The sequence below is a fragment of the Oncorhynchus kisutch genome, linkage group LG17 (assembly GCF_002021735.2).
Source record: "Oncorhynchus kisutch isolate 150728-3 linkage group LG17, Okis_V2, whole genome shotgun sequence".
In the NCBI taxonomy this organism is placed as follows: domain Eukaryota; kingdom Metazoa; phylum Chordata; class Actinopteri; order Salmoniformes; family Salmonidae; genus Oncorhynchus; species Oncorhynchus kisutch.
Window position 1 is genome coordinate 78,616,971 of NC_034190.2, and position 18,043 is coordinate 78,635,013.

At 39.2% G+C, this 18,043-nt stretch overlaps 1 protein-coding gene across 2 annotated transcripts; it reads left to right on the top strand.

Annotated features, from left to right (window-relative positions):
* The first annotated feature begins 1,180 nt into the window (after positions 1 to 1,180).
* On the top strand, positions 1,181 to 12,187 carry LOC109876018 (tumor necrosis factor receptor superfamily member 14). 2 transcript variants are annotated; one of them, XM_031794706.1, is made up of 10 exons: positions 1,181 to 5,198; positions 7,161 to 7,281; positions 7,607 to 7,706; positions 7,801 to 7,926; positions 8,058 to 8,213; positions 8,374 to 8,461; positions 8,576 to 8,739; positions 9,093 to 9,112; positions 9,351 to 9,405; positions 9,597 to 12,187. In XM_031794706.1, the coding sequence occupies exons 2-10, from the start codon at positions 7,252 to 7,254 to the stop codon at positions 9,620 to 9,622; spliced, it is 765 nt and encodes a 254-aa protein (XP_031650566.1). In that variant the 5' UTR covers positions 1,181 to 5,198; positions 7,161 to 7,251; the 3' UTR covers positions 9,623 to 12,187. The 2 variants fall into 2 exon arrangements, with proteins under 2 accessions (XP_031650566.1, XP_031650567.1); XM_031794707.1 differs by lacking the exon at positions 7,161 to 7,281.
* The last annotated feature ends 5,856 nt before the right edge of the window (positions 12,188 to 18,043 follow it).

The following is an 18,043-nucleotide window of genomic DNA, read 5'->3' on the forward strand; positions in this document are numbered from 1 at the left end:
GATCGTTATCCTGTATATTAAGAGTACAGCGACTGCAATTAGAAGGCATAATGTTACTACATAGCTTCGGCTGGTGGAGGTCGTGTAGAACACATGTCCGGGGTGAAAAAAGTCGAGCGAGGGGGAAATATAAAACAGTCATTAAAAAGTAAAAACCGTGAAGTTGGCAGGCAACAAACCACACCGCACGTAAAGAAGTCTACAAGTTGTGACCGGAAATGACGCTGATGTAGCTTACTCGTTACGAAGCCTGAGGAATCAACTTAAAAAAAATAAAAAATCATAACAGATCAACAACTTACATTGATTGCTACATCATACAAAACGCAGGTATTAACAAAAAAATACTGAAACATACAACAAATCAATGACATAATAAAATATAAATAATTCTAGTGCAATTGTAATCACTGAACAAATCTCATAATGATTCATAAATGTTATTCTTGTTATTCACTAGGGTTAATGTTTTAATAAGTTACATTCAATCAAATGTGTAATTTTGGAATTTGTGTATAGTATTTGGCAACAAGAATAAATAAAAAAAACAATAATTTCAATGGTCTTGTTATCATTGCAATAGTAACATTATTCTATCCTTTACGTCAAAAACATGGGTAGTGTTCATAATGGTAAAGTGTTCTGCAAGGTTTTCCCAAAATTCTGACACAAATTTACATTCAAAGAACAAGTGAGACAGATTCTCACCTTTTTCACAGAAAACGCAGATATCATCCATCAATAGCCACATTTGGATAACACAAAATATATCCATGTATTCTATGTAAAATGAAAGTGCACTTCCTTAAATTTGTTTGGTATACACTATTTGTAAGGCCTTAACCATGGTTTTTTTCCCCATCCCAGACAATGTCAGGAATAAACATGTTCCAGAAATATTCCTCTCTGTGTAACTTGGTTTTGTGAATGGAGAATTTGTCTTATATATTTATTACAACAAGATCTCAAGTAAACCCACGCCAATCTGAGTTCTGGATAAACTGTGTGAGCATTACCAAAGCTAAGATGAGTTTTCATTAGTGTAGTTAGACCACTGGTAACGGCTTTGATCACAGAAATAATCTCTGAAAGGTATTGGAAACTGTTTCAATGTTATAAATTGTTCATATGTAAGAATATTACCCGTTGTCAAACATCAAGAACAAAGTCAATATTCCTCTCATGCCAGCTGGGGTAGAACAATGATTTATTCCTTACAGTTATGTCTGAATTATTTCACAAAAGAGCTTTGTGGGGAAAAATTGTGCAGGAAACATTTCAGGCCATTAAAGCTTGTTGGTGAAACCTAGCCAATTTGGCGGGTGATCTTTTAGGAATATAATTACGTTTCAGTAAAAATGTAAGACCTCACAACTTATTAAACACATTTGGAATGAAATACCATATTGAATCAGTATTGATCAAACATCTCTTCAACCAGTTAATCTTGATAGTATTATGTCAAAATCCAACACTTCCAGACTGCCTTCAGCTCTTTTATTAGAGGACTGACGGTTTTTAGTTTGACTTATTTTTCCAGATGAAGTCAAGAAAGGTCTTTTTGATCTCTTTACAAGTAGAAGGATTTACACAAAGACAATGAGGGGTACACAAAACGAGACAGCCCTTCTGCCTTGGACAGAAGTACTCTCCCAAGTATAGAAAGTTCTCTTTGTAGCCAATTATGAAATATATTCTTAATTTTAGGAGAAATTCAAATGTCTGACTACGTGGTGTTTTGACAGATGTATTCCTAAATATTTAACACAGTCCTTTACAGGAATATTTTCTATTTCTTTATCAGAGTCAAATAAATTTAAGATTTCACATTTTAGAAACATTCAGTTTTAATCCTGATGCAATAGAAAATTATATTTTAGCATTAAGGGCATGGGCGACCTGGTCTTTGTCTCTTTAAAAAAAAGAGTAGTATCATCAGCCAGTTGGGAAATTTGGATTTCTTTGTTAAATGGTTAAGCCGTACAGATTTGCATTATTCAGAATATCTAGAGATAGAAGTTCAACAACCAAAATTACTATAAATGGCGAAATTGGGCATCCCTGTCGTACACTTCTGTTGATACTGAATCTTTTGGACGTATTAAGGTTTAACACAGAACTATTTTATATCTTTGTAAAACATGCGAATGACTTCGACATAATTTTCACAGAATCCAAAAAGTTTAAGTGACCTAAAGAGATTCATCTTCAATTGTGTCAAAGGCTTTACAGAAGTCCAGAAATAAGACAAATGCATCTGAGTCCATTGCATCTTAATAATCTGGCCCTTCATAAATCCTGTTTGAGTCTCATTTATAATGGTATCTATTCCTTTTAATATTTTTAAATAAACCAGAGCAATCAATTAGTAATCAGTATTTAATAAAGTAATTGGTCTCCAATTGTCAATGAGAGAAGGGTCTTTATCGGGCTTCGGAATCAGTGAAATAAAGGCCCTGTTTCATAGTGGAGACCATTTCACCATTTCTAATGCAATCTTGAAACATGTTAAAAATAGGGTCTTCTAGTAACTCAAACTGTCTACAGAATTCAACTGACAGGTCATCCAGGCCAGGTGATTTCCCTTTTTTCATTGACACAGGTGAATCGCAAACTGAGTGGAAATCATCCTCAATTACAGGGACATTAATTCTGAATGTGGCAGATGTAGCTTTCCCAACCATCTTCCTGAAATTGTGAGTTGAAGGTTTCACAAAAATAATTTACAAATGTTATTGTAATGGGATCTTTGCATAAAACATTAATTTAGAGTGCAGTTATAGATTTTTTTGTAGTTTCTCTTTTCAAGTGCAAAAAAATGTCACTAGTGTTTCTTTCCCACTCTTCAATCCATTTTGCTCTTGACTTTACAAAGGCACCCTTTGCCAGGTCCGTGTAAAGTTGTTCTAATTCTAGTTGTAAAAACTTAAATACAGACTCTTCAACTTGAGTTTTCTAAAGAAAGGTAATCTGTCAAGCTTGCTCATCAACTCCTTTTCTCTAAGGTTCTTTAAGTGCATCAGCTCTTTGGCACGTTTAATGGCTACAACTCTGACTTTATATTTGAAAAATTGCCAAATACTTCCATGACCCAAGACTTTACTTGAAAAAAAATTTGATGTTTCCAATGAGAGTAGGATCTTTAAGTGTGTTTAATAGCTTGCAAATGTTTTAGTAGCTTGCAAATTCAGGGAAATCAAGTGATCAGAAAAGGGAGCCAACTGATGATCTACATCTATAACAAAATGGGAGAAATTAGGAATAATCTATTCTAGATTTACGTGACATAGTTTTGTTGGTCCAGGTATAACCCTTTGTATCCGGATTGAAATAATGCCAGGCATCATCAACAGAGATCCTTGCATAATGTAGTGATGATATTGCAATTTTGAAGGCTTTGACTTGTTCTAGGAGGAAAACGATCAACAGATGCATCAGGTGTTTAATTAAAATCCCTTGAAATAATTAGAATAATTAGAAAATAATGCGTAAATCCTGTACTTTTCTGGTAAATTGGGTAAAAAGGGTCTTATTAGGAGCATGTGAGTTATGTCCATATACATTACAGATGATGAAAATAGCATTGTCAAGTTTAACAGTTACTATGACCCATCTCCCATCCTGTAAAGATGTGGATTCTAGAATGTCACCTTTAAACTTGTGAATGTGTCAGTGTCAAAACACCAGAATGATTTGATCCATGACTGAAATAGACCATATCTCCCCATTGTGATTTCCAAAATTTCAAATCACTTTCACCCGAAATGAGTTTCCTGCGTTTACAGTATAAAAATAAGGCTTTCCTTTTTGTAAGATCTCTCAAACCCCTAGCATTCAGACTAAGGATATTGAGTGAGTTGAAAACTACCTCCTGCATTTAAAAAAATAAATACAAAAATAACAAATTAGATAACAGAAGTGGTAATATGAACAATAAAACAGTGAACCTTGAGAGGGATTACTCCGACGGAAAATTACGCTCAACTGAGGTAGCGGTGGTTAACAGGAAAAATATGTTAATTTCCTTTTCTTTTTTTGGCAAGTGTTCATAGGTTAACTTAGTTCAAGCGGTACATTTACTCATGGCAGTACATTAACTGTACTCACAGTTCCAGTTCGGTTAATGTCAACAGAGTTACCCAGTAATCATTCTTTTTTCGATAAATGCGTGTGGGCCCTTGAACCCAGCCTTCTTTTCCTCTTGTCGTGCCTTGCCTTTTGTATAAGCGGCCACACTTTCTCCCTGGCAGCCTGATCCTGCGGTATCAGAGCCTCTTTGATGCGGAGCTTCTTCTCGTCCAGAAACGTGTTCCCCTTGGTCATTTTCCAGATTATGTCTCTGTAATGGCGCATAGTTAAGCGCAAAATGATATTGCGAGGGGGTCCATCATACCTTCGTTTCCCAAGTCGATCACGTCTCTTAGCTTGTCTTTGATGCACGGAGTCACCTTTCCCAGGATATTAATGACTGCTTCCCTAATATTCCTCTACCTCTTTTACACCTTGTATTTTCAGATTCCACCTGCGAGAGTACCTTTGAAGTTTAGCTACATTCTCACAGCTCATTATTTGGGGGTTGCAAGTTTCTAAAACTCATTCTCTTAGGAACGTTATATTTTCCTCGTTTTCGCTCACAATTTTGTGAAACTGACTGACAGTTACTGACAAATGATCGATCTTCTTTGATGTTTCTTCGGTGGCCCGCTCTGATGGACTCACTGGAGAACGTGGCGTCTTGTTTAGTGGACAGGGACTGGATTGCAGAGAAAAGTTCAGACATGGAACTGTCTTACTTTTTTCACCGGTGGATTTTTAACTGGAGTCTGAGGTGAAAAGGTCGCAGGAATTTCATCCTGGTCTGTTTTGTTCTTTCTCTTGCTTGAGCTCGCAGCATCTTGTGTATCCATGCTGCTTTGGTTCTCGTCGTGGCCAGCTAGCATGTTTGCCGTCTTCTGTGAGGCTTGGATATTCCGTTTATTATTGTCTTTCTGTCGTGTTCTTCCAACTCAACTTGACAAAAACGAAATCTAAACTTATCCTATGCCGCTAAAACAAGTTGTAGTTAGTTTCTTTCAACAGTGATAACCAATGAAAGACTGTTAACCACCTAACCCTCAATGTTGCTTTGACAAGCGAGAGAACACGCCCTCAGAGCGACGCCATCTTGGACATCCTGAGGAATCTACTTCCAGACTGCGGTAATATAAATATGAAGTATTTACGTAGAAATAACCTACTTTACATGTTCCGCGTTGTAGCATAACTTTAAGAATAATGTATTTTCATATTGATTAATGATTGTGTCATTTTACTACAACGAATAGACAGGCCTACGCTATGCTGTTTTCTCGCTTTCAACATACTGTTTGTTCTACCTCTGAATCTCCCGTAACTCCCTTCTGATTTTAAAAGTGCGCTGCTAAACTCACTCGGATTGTCACCGTTCTTGAAATATTAAACGCTATGGCCTTGTCATTATTCATTAATGCTTTCTTGTTTGTTTGCAACTGAATAAACGGACAAAATAATATAAGGAACACAACATCACATGATTGCCAGTCAGCAGCCCAGACAGACTTTGCTCTGCTGTGGTGGTAGAATGCTTGCGAAACACACCAAACAGACCTGGGGCCTCATTTATAAACCGTGTGTATGTAAAAACAACTGACCCCAAAACATGCACACTTTTACTGCGGCACATAGAATAGTGTTTGCCAGTATGTATTCCATATACAGTGAGTTTATTTGTGGTGAATAATGGGTCTTTTTTTAAATTGAACCTTTATTTAACTAGGCAAGTCAGTTAAGAACAAATTCTTATTTTCAATGACGGCCTAGGAACAATGGGTTAACTGCCTGTTCAGGGGAAGAACGACAGATTTGTACCTTGTCAGCTCGGGGTTTGAACTTGCAACCTTCCGGTTACTAGTCCAACGCTCTAACCACTAACCACCACCCTGCCGTCTCTTTTGCAGATGAGCCCTGCATGAACATCAATCAACAACAATTACACTAAACATATCTATATACACCAATTACACAATACATGAAAAGCAAACACAAAAATCTACCTGATGATGATTTCAGCAACCATATTGATTAACTGTCAAGTATTGACCCATCAGTGCAGATGAGAATAGATCCTCAAAACAACATTTTATAAATAATTGACTAGGAAATAGATGCCCATGTAATTATTTTAAAATGCAAAGATTAACTAAATAGATTCTCTCTTCTAACTAATGGCAAATGATTGCATTTTGTTATTAACCTTATTGTTATGAATAAACCTGTCCATCATTTCCCCCCCATTTGCACACAATACTGGTCTACTTGCCTATTTTCAATGCTATACTTCACCAACTAGAAACTTTGCATAGGCATGGTCTAAAGTTTGTGGGAAGGTGAGCACATTTTCATGTCAAGTTCAGATTTTATAAATTACAATTTTTATTTTAAAACTGTCACACGCAGGTTTTATGGTCCATTTTGTACATATTAACGGTTTATAAATAGCGGTTTTGAAAGATTCCGCATTAGTTGGACATTTTCTCAATCTAAAAGGCACAACCTAGATTGGAGCCAATGCCTTAAGTAGTTGAACATGTTATTACTTCAACCTCGTGACAGTGACATTCACACGTTTTCATTTTCGTCAAAAACAATTCTATATCGAAGGAGGGCCTTAGTTGATATTTTGCACATGCGCAGTGCATGAGTCTGGCAAGCCAAAGTAGCCATGACATCGCCTACAATTGTGATCGAGGATTTCTATTGGTGAATCAGTTTGTCTGTCTTCATACTGTGCTGTCTTTGGTAGAATGGACTTTACTCAATGTACAAGGCTACTTCACCACAAGATGGCAGCATTCTCTAATAATTTGCCAATTTCTGTTTCACACTTCTCAGATGAGCTTATTACAAACTTTTTTCTGTGATTTAATTCGGCAAGATCATCATTTACAAAAATAAAGGTTATTTTTTATTATGATTCAGTAAACTTTTAGTCACCACCATCAATGTGAATAACTCAGGGGTAGCCAGCCAACGTACATTTCTATATTATATTTATTAACGGTGCAGTGTATGCAATATTTAAGCAGAATATAAGAGCTATTCTTACTATACAGTGCATGTACTAAAATACATTAAGTCAACAGGTCTGTTCATCTCAATACTTCAAAACTCCTAAACACGTCACAAATCTGGTACCTGGGTCTTTCCAGTGAGTTGGGGGAAGAATGAGGAACCATGGCACAGTTTGAAAGCCTGATATGGACTGTAAGAGAAACATTTCTGACTTGCACATTTTGTGGCTTTGAGTCTTTTTACTAGCCTTGTACGCCGTGAAACAGAATGTAAACTCATGAGATCAGGATGGTTTGTACGAGGCTCTTTTCACGCAACAGAAATTCCTGGCACCAAACAGTGTGCTCAATTCACAGTACGACACCACATTTACAAAAGCCAGTTTTAAAAATAGTTCTATATAATTACATATTTGAATAGTGAATATTTTAGTTAGGAAAATGAACTAGTTCTGTAAGTTTTATGAATACACATCAGTTTCAATTTGAGTGAAGTGTATTTCTTTCTCTACTTCCAGATAACTATTATATTGGTGCTTGAAAGCATCGGATCCTGTATTGCATGTGGTAGAGCTGAGTACAGAATAAGGGATGAATGTTGTCCCATGTGTTCACCAGGTAAGGACCCTCTCTTTACATCATATGATTCACCAGACGTCAATACATCATCAACACTAACAGAAAAACGTGACATTGATTCTCTCTTCCCCAGGAAATCGTGTACATAGGCATTGTACTGAATTCACCAGTACCAGCTGTGTGCCCTGTGTTGATTCTACTTTCCTTGATGAGCCCAATGGTCTCATAAAATGCAAAGTGTGTACCAACTGTGATCCAGGTAAGAGTGGTCCTGTGTGTCTGTACTGAAACCCAGACACAAACACTGATATGTTACTCTATGCTGTTATGCTATGAGGATATGTCAGTTGTAATCTGCATCAGATAATAGATGCCATGTTTTCTCTCTAGGTTTGGGTTTGAAGGTAAAGCAGCCATGTAGACCTTCATCAGACACTGTCTGTGGGACACTGGAGGGGTTCTACTGTCTAGACCCAACTAAGGATGGTTGTAGAGCAGCCCAGAGACACAGCAGCTGTGAACCTGGTCAATACATCAGCCACACAGGTTGGTCTTCTGTCTCACTCATTATACTAATTGTGTTGTAATAATTCAATTGAGTCAAGTTGTTATCTTCAGTGCGAACAATCATTACAGTTTGTGGAATTAAAAATAAAGGGGGGAACAAATGGGATTTTCATTAATATTTCAAGATGTATTTCTGCAGGAACAACATCTACAGATACTGTGTGTGCTGACTGCCCTGGTAAAACTTATTCAGATGGATCATTAACATCTTGTCAACCACATACAGAGTAAGTGTGAACATGATTAGTTAGTTCAAAAGGTTATTCCCCTGAAGATAGAAATACATTAATATACTCAAATAGAAACTTTAAAAAACATACCTCTGTTTGTCTTTAACATAGATGTGAATTCTTGGAAATTGAACCAGGAACTCCTTGGTCGGATTCAGAATGTGGAGTATCCTCACTTCCCACAGCTGGAATCATAGCTGGTGTTCTGATAGGTGTTCTATTTTTCCTGACCATAGCTGGTGTTTGTTTATTTATGAGAAGAAGAAAAAACTTAGGTAAGATGACTGGAATTGTATTTGTACCATTCATTGTTTTAACCTTTATTTAACTAGGCAAGTCTGTTAAGAACAAATTCTTATTTTCAATGACGGCCTAAGAACAGTGGGTTAACTGCCTTTTCAGGGGCAGAATGACAGATTTGTACCTGGTCAGCTCAGGGGTTTGAACTTGCAACCTTCCGGTTACTAGTCCAACTCTCTAACCACTAGGCTACCCTGCTTTCATTGCCTGTGATATTCAGTTTACTCTGAATGCTACATGTTCTCATATAGTATATATTACTACTGTCTGTTATCGTCATGGTTACATGGTATGTTTATTACAATATTGAACATCTGTCTTTTTATAGGCCCTCAAATACCTACACAGGTATGTTTGGAAATCTATGAAAATCTTTCATCACATTGTACTACTTTGTGCTTTCTTCTGTGAAACTTGAATTTATTGGGCCAGTTTCCCAGTCAGAGATTACACCTAGTTTTGGAATAAAAAGCACTTTAAAATGGAAAATCTTCATTGAATGTGCTTCTTTGTCCAGGACTGAGAGTAATCTCTGACCGGGAAACTGTCCCAATGTGTTTTACTAATTACTGTTTCTATCTGATAGGCATCCCCAGATCAGGAAATACCAATGCTGTCTGGGGGAATTGGAAATGGAAACGGTAAGGCACACCTAAATATGTGTACAGAATAGTTTGAGTTAAAAGAATTTCAAACATATTCATAAGTAAATGTATATGGTATATAACTTCATCAATGCTAAGACCAATGATATGATACAAGAATATAGGACAAGCTATTGTACTACAAAACATTGTCCAGAATGTAAATTACAAATGACTTCTCTCCCCAGATTCAAGCCCCCATCACAGCCAGTGACTCTGCATTCTGTAATCTGTGTTCCACTGGCTGGCTGGTCCAGCCATCTATAGTGTATCTTAACACTACATGTTAAATGTGGTATTGTAGAATCTGGTTGATATAAAAAACAGGATTCTACAGCACATTCAATTGTAGTGTAAAGAAATGAAACACAACCTCCAGTAATTAGAATGACTTCTAGATACTTGTTGGTATAAGGACCACTGTGTCTTTGTATCATATGGGGATGTTTGAAACTTAGTCATCCGCCTGAACTGTCCCCACTTGGGTCACCGAATAGCTAGCTTTTCATGTGGGCACCACTGGTAAGATGCTTCGGAAGGGTGGTCACATATCAGCTTCTGCCTACAGCCTGTTCTAAAATGGAAAGGAGCGTGTGATGAGTATTAATTAGCTTCACCTTGCTAGGTAACAGCTTCAGTAGCTGAGAACCCTCTGCTCTTCCCAGGGGAAAGTCAAATGTGTGTATATCTTCAGGACCACAACATCTATGTCAGCCCAGACTATGGAACTCCAAATGGGACTTGATAATATCTTGAGACAGATTACTGGATACTGGTGCAGGATGCAGCTTTCACTTGGGGAAGGTTCCCCAGAAATTAAAGAACATTTTCAAACATGGTTAAATGGATAACTTTACACTACAAGAAAATCAAGATCAGGCTCATAGAAGCAGACGAGGACATCAACAAACAGATACAACTTCACTATAGACTGTATGGATCACAGAAGGGTGAAAAGACAATATTTCAGGAACTATCCTGAATGGCTTCCACTCCATCTCACATTAAAATTCAGAATAAGTATTGTAGAAGAGTGCAGGTCCACTCAGTCACCTGTGGTGTCCCCCACCCTGTTCATCCTCTGCCTACTTCCACTTGGTCATATAGTCAGATGACTTGGTCCTCTTCCACAGTTTTGCGGATGACATGCATGTCTACATTAAAATGGCCCCAAATCCCTCAAAGTACATGCTTGGTTAATTAAAGCTCAACATTCAAAAACATGTAAACAAGCTGTCCCTCAGGGGGCAGTCTGGGGGTGTTTGGCTCCAGGAAAAGAGGACACAGCCTGGATGATCTTCAATCTCAGCCTCTTATGCTGGAAGACATGACATAAACTCTATGAATCCTTCATTAAGTATGCCTTACTATTAATGCCTTGCATGATTGTTATAGAAATGTTTGTGGTCACACGCACATCTTTTAAAACTTACAGTACCAGTCAAAAGTTGACACCTACTCATTCATGTTTTTTTCGTTATTTTTACTATTTTCTACATTGTAGAATAATAGTGAAGACATCGAAACTATGAAATGACACATATGGAATCATGTGTTAACCAAATTTAATTGTATTTTAGATTCTTCAAAGTAGCGACCCTTTGCCAGCTTTGTAAACTCTTGGCATTCTCTCAACCAGCTTCACCTGGAATGTGTTTCCAACAGTCTGATGCAGCACTTCATCACTCTCCTTGGTCGAATAGCCCTTACACAGCTTGGAGGTGTGTTGGATTATTGTCCTGTAGAAAAACAAATGATAGTCCCACTAAGCGTATTGCTGTGGTAGCCATACTGGTTAAGCGTACCTTGAATTCTAAATAAACCACACATGTGGGAACCACACATGCAGAGATCATCCGCTCACCTACTCCGTGTCTCACAAAGACACGGAGGTTGGAACAAAACATTTCAGATTTGGTCTCATCCGACCAAAGGACTGATTTCCACCGGTCTAATGTCCGTTGCTCATGTTTCTTGGCCCAAAGAAGTCTCTTCTTCTTATTGGTGTCCTTTAGTAGTGTTTTTTTTTTTTTTGCAGTAATTTGACCATGAAGGCCTCATTCACGTAGTCTCCTCTGAACAGTTGATATGAAGATGTGTCTGTTTAACTATGTGAAGCATTTATTTGGGCTGCAATTTCTGAGGCTGGTAACTCTAATGCACTTATCCTCTGCAGCAGAGGTAACTCTGGGTCTTCCTTTCCTGTGTCGGTCCTCATGAGAGCTAGTTTCATCATAGCGCTGAAAGTTTCTTCTAGTGCAGTCGAGAAAACCATTCTAAATGTTCCGTATGGACTTGTTTCTCTTTGCTTATTTGAGCTGTTTTTACCTTGCCATTCTTTACCAAATAGGGCTATCTTCTGTATACCACCCATACCTTGTCACATCACAACTGATTGGCTCAAACGCATTAAGAAGGAAATAAATTCCACAAATGACCTTTTAACAAGGCACACTCCAGGTGACTGGTTGAGCTGGTTGAGATAATGCCAAGAGTGTGCAAAGCTGTCATCAAGGCAAAGGGTGCCTACTTTGAAGAATCTCAAATATAAACTATATTTGGATTTGTTTAACACTTTTTTTTGGTTACTACGTGATTCCATATGTGTTATTTCATAGTGAAGACATCCAATGTAGAAAATAGTAAATATAAAGAAAAACCCATGAATGAGTAGGTGTGTCCAAACTTTGGAGTGGTACTGTAGGTGCTGGCCTAATAAAGTCTAGATAAAAAAGGGTTGAACTGTTGTTATTAAAGGTGGTATTAATTAAGGAGCATATACAGTGTCCAGTCCTTTCTGTTCTTTTTATAACTACTTCATTGGTGACCACATCATTGGTTACTACATCATTGCTTACGGTGACGGCATGATAAGGATGACTATGAATAAGGAGTGAGGTCAGTCATACCCTGGTCTGTACTCCAGATTACTATGAATGAGGAGAGAGGTCAGTCATGTCCTGGTCTGTAATTACTCCAGGACCACTAGGCTGTTGTTGCTCTGCAGGTTCAGAGAGTCAATGGTCTCCTGGCAGACATGGGCCTCTCTCCTCTGGGCTTCTCTCTCCACTTTCAGTGCCCAGGTGAGCTGCTTTGTTTGACCTTTAACCTCAGCTGCTTCCTGTTTGCTCTGGGACACTTCCTCCAGCAGCTGGGGCCTGTTGCACAAAAGTAGAATTAAGACATCCGGGATAAATGACTCAGCTGAGCTCAATGAAGCCAAAACATGTGCGTCCAGGCTTAATTGGTTGCACAAAGACCAAGCCAGGATGAGCAGACACGGATTCATTAAGCCAGGTGAAACCAATCCTGGATAGGTGCGCGCTCACGGCTCACTCAAATAGACCCCGCCACAGATCACAGATTAACTGATTTACCATGGCAACTAGAGCCGCGTACTTTTCCCCGTCGGAAGCACAAATCCTCATGGAGGCATACGAGGAGGTAAAAGATATAATTAAGAAGAAAGGCAACACCGCCACAGTGATAAAGCAAAGAGAAAAAGCGTGGCAAAGTATTGCAGACCGCCTGAATGCGTAAGTAGTGCACAATTACACACTCACCGCTCCGCTGAAACATCACAATTACAATTCAAATATTTAATTCACATCTCCAAAAATGCAGTTGTACTGTAATTATGAAACGGTAAATTTTTTTATTGAAATGCACTGCAGATATGAGTGAAATTGTGTAAAGTAACTCCATCACACTGTATAAAGTTATGATATTTTTACTGAAAACAAGACAAAAATACCAAGTAATTTTTTGCAGTGTGACTCCATTAAGTGTGTGTGTGTGTGTGTGTGTGTGTGTGTGTGTGTATAGATTAAACATGAACGGGCCAAAACGGACATGGCAGCAGGTCAAAATCAAATACAAGAACATTCTACAGAATGGTATGGTCCCTGACTAATATTTAACAAAGCACAAGCATATATTGTACCCAGAAGGTGCCTGCTCACACATTGTCTGTACTGTTTTAGCAGTGAAAAAGAATACCCACAGACAAGGCACGGGTGGTGGGTCACCAAAGGCTGACCTTACCCCAGCAGAGGACATGGCCTTGGAGCTAAATAAAGGCAGGCCCGTCTTAGAGGGGATCCCTGGGGGGAAAGAGACGAGCATAGGTTCCTCCCAAGATGCCACCCGCTTCATTCAAGGTATGTCCTTCCATCTCTACATGGGATACAACCACATTCATATTGAATCAATTTGGACTGTCTGACTTTGGTTTACCTATTGTCTTGCAGTGTCTGGCAGCACTGTGTTCCTGTTAGAGCCACCAGCACAAGCACCAGACGATGCTGATCCAGTGAGTACTCCATCAAAGGCATACTGTAGGCCTGGCATGTCTTGTCTACTAGCTTCAATATGAATCCGATTAAATGTGATAGGGTGAAGGCCCCAGTGCAGCAGCAACAGCACATGATTGAGACGATGATGAGGAGGAGACCATCTCTCTGGATTCCAGAAGGCATGAGGTATCATGTTAAGACTGTGAAAGTACTATTTACTCTACAATGGTGAGGAGTCCTCATCAAAATCAAAAAATCGAATTTCTTTTACAGGACCCAGATGCTATACAGTGGGAAAACCAGCCTGGCAACATAGTGCGTATTAATAAAAGGACACCACATCCTGCCAAATTCCAGCTGCGCTAATTGTATTGTGTTCACAGAGCTCACAAGCTATCAGAAAGTTGTATGGCAACCACCTCCGGCGCCAAATAGAACTGGCAGACATTGACATTCAGTACAAGAAGAAAAAGATGGAAAATCTTGCACTGGAGTTCGAAATAAAAAAGAGGACAATTAGGAAACTGGACCTTGAAATAAAAGAAACTTGAGAGGGAGGTGAGATATGCCTTCAATGTACACTGTATGCTAACTGTAACACAAATGTATTAATCATTATTTTTCTTTCCTCCCCCAGCTCCAAGAAGATGACACAGCTCAAAATAAAAATTAGGTATATTCTCGTAAAGTCAAGAGAGCCATGACATATGAGCTCTTATTGTGAGCACACAGGACGGTGGCATCTTTCTAAGGTTTTTTTTATTTTCCCAGCAATCAGTACAACCAAGTCATCGTTATAAGGCATCGCCCTCTTTTGCCCACCCCCCCAGCACCAGGTGTGGCCACTAGCCTATATGAAGGCCCAAAATTGTGTGTTCCTTTCTGCTCTGACAATGGCATGCCCATTTGTGTGAGATGTGCTGGATGAAGAAGCACTTGTGCTGAGGAGAGCCTTCAGGCGAGAAAGGGTCTTCAGGGACCGGTTGGACCCACTGGCCTTCCCTGATGACCATCTATATGAAAGATACAGGTTTTCTGCAGATGGCATCAGGTATCTATGCAGACTACTGGGTCCCAGGATTAAGCACCGCACTGCACGGAGCCATGCACTGAGTGTGGAGCAAATGGTTTGTGTGGCCTTGTGCTTTTTTGCTAGTGGAGCCTTCCTGTACTCAGTGGGGGATGCAGAACAGCTGAACAAGGCCACAATTTGCCGCACAATAAGGAGTGTGTGTCTGGCTATCAAAGCATTAGCAGATGTCTTCATCTCCTTCCCTGGCCACAGAAGACTCTGTGACATCAAAGAGGAGTTCTATAGGATTGCAGGTAAGAGGATCTACAAATTACAGGACAACTGTTAACACATAGTAGGATACTCATTACTTTGTGTGACAGGTTTCCCCAATGTCATTGGTGCAGTGGACTGCACACACATAAGGATAAAAGCCCCCTCAGGTGCCCATGAGGCCGATTTTGTGAATAGGAAATCCTTTCACAGCATTAATGTTCAGGTGAACATAACTTTTTGATATTGTCCATTGACGAACACTCTGCATTGCCAGTGATGTGCATTGATTGGTGTAATATTCCTCATCTTATGATTTCAGATGGTCTGCAATGCTGACTGTGTGATCAGCAATGTTGTGGCAAAATGGCCTGGCTCAGTCCATGACTCCAGAATCTTTCGGGCCTCTGAAATCTATCAGTGCCTATCACAAGGTAAGCCACACAACCCCTATTTATAACCATCATGGCTGTGTCAAGAATATCACTGTGTTTATGAGGTAGTAATGATGAGATTTTGTGTTGACAGGTGAATTCTCTGGTGTGTTGCTGGGAGGTATGGCTGCCAGCCTTTTCTCCTGACACCTTTCACAGACCCCCAGGAAGCACAGCAGGCCTACAACCATGCCCATGCCAGGACCAGGGCCAGAGTTGAAATGACCTTTGGCCTCCTGAAGGCACGCTTTCACTGCCTTCACAAATTAAGGGTCAGCCCTGTTAGGGCATGTGATATTACTGTGGCTTGTGCTGTCCTCCACAATGTGGCCTGCCTGAGGAAGGAGAGGGCCCCCAGAGTGCCACCAGCCATGGACTGGGACAATCCGGCAATCTTCCCTGATGACGACAGTGGTCGGCTGCTGAGGGACCAATATGTGTTGAATTATTTTAGTTAGTATGTGTGCTTTCAATTTTGGTTAAATATGTCCTGCGGTGGCAGAGGAATTTGGTTTTTTTTGGGTTCGTTTTTTGACGAATTTGGCCTCTTATGATGTTTGTGCGGTATACTGTGTGTAATACAAGGCTGCAGGGAGGCTACTGCATCCATTCATTTGTCTGTTCAGTTGATGTGTATGGATTTGTCCTGCATTTATTTTAGTGTGCAGACATGCAGGGTGTGTTATATACAGACCTTTGAATGTGTATGTATCATTTTGTATAATATGCTTGGATTCTGTGCTTTCCATCTTGTAGAGTCACTGTGACTTCAGTTTCGAAAGGAGCTGATGGTTTACCTGCTTTGTTTTGTCCTTATTCAATAAAGGAACATAATGTTACACATTGTGTTTTTATATTCATATGGAATGTGTATTTGTTTATATGACAGAGTACTAGGGCCACACTGAAGAAAAAGGATAAAGTCATAAATTTATGAGGCTGGTTCTTTCTGCAGAAAAGCTACATATTGTTTTTACAGTTTTGATACTTATGACAATGTGATACTTAATATTCTGGCACATCAGCATGTCTTTGTTTATGAAACCATACTGAAGTACAATTTCACAAAATGCCCCACATCTGTCATTTTAACAACTGTCCTCCTTTAAAACAACTGGTTACAATATTATGACTTGTGTTTTTTTTCACCTCTGTGGCCCTAATATTTTATATATAGTCTATGGGAAACTGTAAATTATCTAATGATAGCAACATCATCTAAAAATCATTTTTTATCCAAAATCATTGAAATTAATGATCACAAACGTTTAAATAATAACAGTGGGTCTCGTTATATGTGATAACAATGTATAGTGAGCAGTGAAATAACTATTGGTTTCCATTTGTGGTGACTGCTGACTGACATTAGGGATGAGATTAAATAGATCCTGGAATTTAGCCTGGTCTGGAGCAGGCTAGCTCCACAGAAATCTCCATGGTAATTTATACCATAACATATCCTCCTGCCCCCTATCCATCTTTAGTGCAACCGGATTACGGATCAATTGAGCCAGGATCACCAAGATATCCTGGCTTAATCCCTTATCCTAGTTTTGTGCAACAGGCCCCTGGACTACAACCTGGAGGATCACAGAATCAGTGGATCAATGACAAATACCTTGTATTGACATTAGATTTAGTTCATGTCTGTTAATGCTACTGCCACTAGAGGGCAGTACAACCTATCCTGTGACCAGATGTACGCCCTGTGTTGCTGGAGATACATTATCTAAACCCTTTCTTTTACATTGAACTCAGCTGCTTCCTGTTTAGTCTTAGTTAATACATGTTAATGCTACTGACACTAGAGGGCAGTACAACCTATCCTGTGACCGGATGTAAGCCCTGTGTTGCTGGAGATACATTATCTAATCCCTTTCTTTTACATTACCTGCCAGTCTTTGAGGTTTCTCATTGAAGCATTGCTTGACATAATCAATGCACTTGCCCTAGTCTATTTTCTTAGACATCTATGAGCAAAAATTACATCACACTATAATGTATTTTGGTATCATTAAGTGTTTTGCAAGGCTTTTCACAAAGAACCACAAAGAACCAGACTTAAGCAGAAAGAGGTGTAGCCATGTTTCCGACTGGAGAGGCAGGGGTTGGAACACTTCTGTTCTGTGGTTAGAAAGAGGATGTTTTGACTCTTATTGTAAAAGTCACAAACACAGCAAGTTTCCAACAGCACACATGGTAGTTATGCTGTATTCTATTCTAGTGTGCATTACACAGACACACAAGTATTCAGGTTTTCTACCATTGTCTATTTAAGAGGAAGTGTAGAGTATAAACAAAGTTATCTGATGAAGTAACTGGAAAGGTGTGACGCAACCTGCATCAGGGTGTCATTCTCCTCCTCCATTACCATGAGTTAGTTCCTCATACCGTCATTTAAAACAGGTGAACTGAAAATAAAGTGTTGTGCTATATTTAGACACAATGGAAACAACTGAATAGTCCCAAAATTGCCAACTACCTGCCAGTTAAAACCTGTTGACGGGTTAGGGTTCCCTTTTGGGAACGACACCTCCCATGTTCAGTAGTCGGCCCTATCTTTAACAGGATAAGATAAATCATGAGCAGCTGTAGTATTTTAAGATAAAGGACCTAGGTCT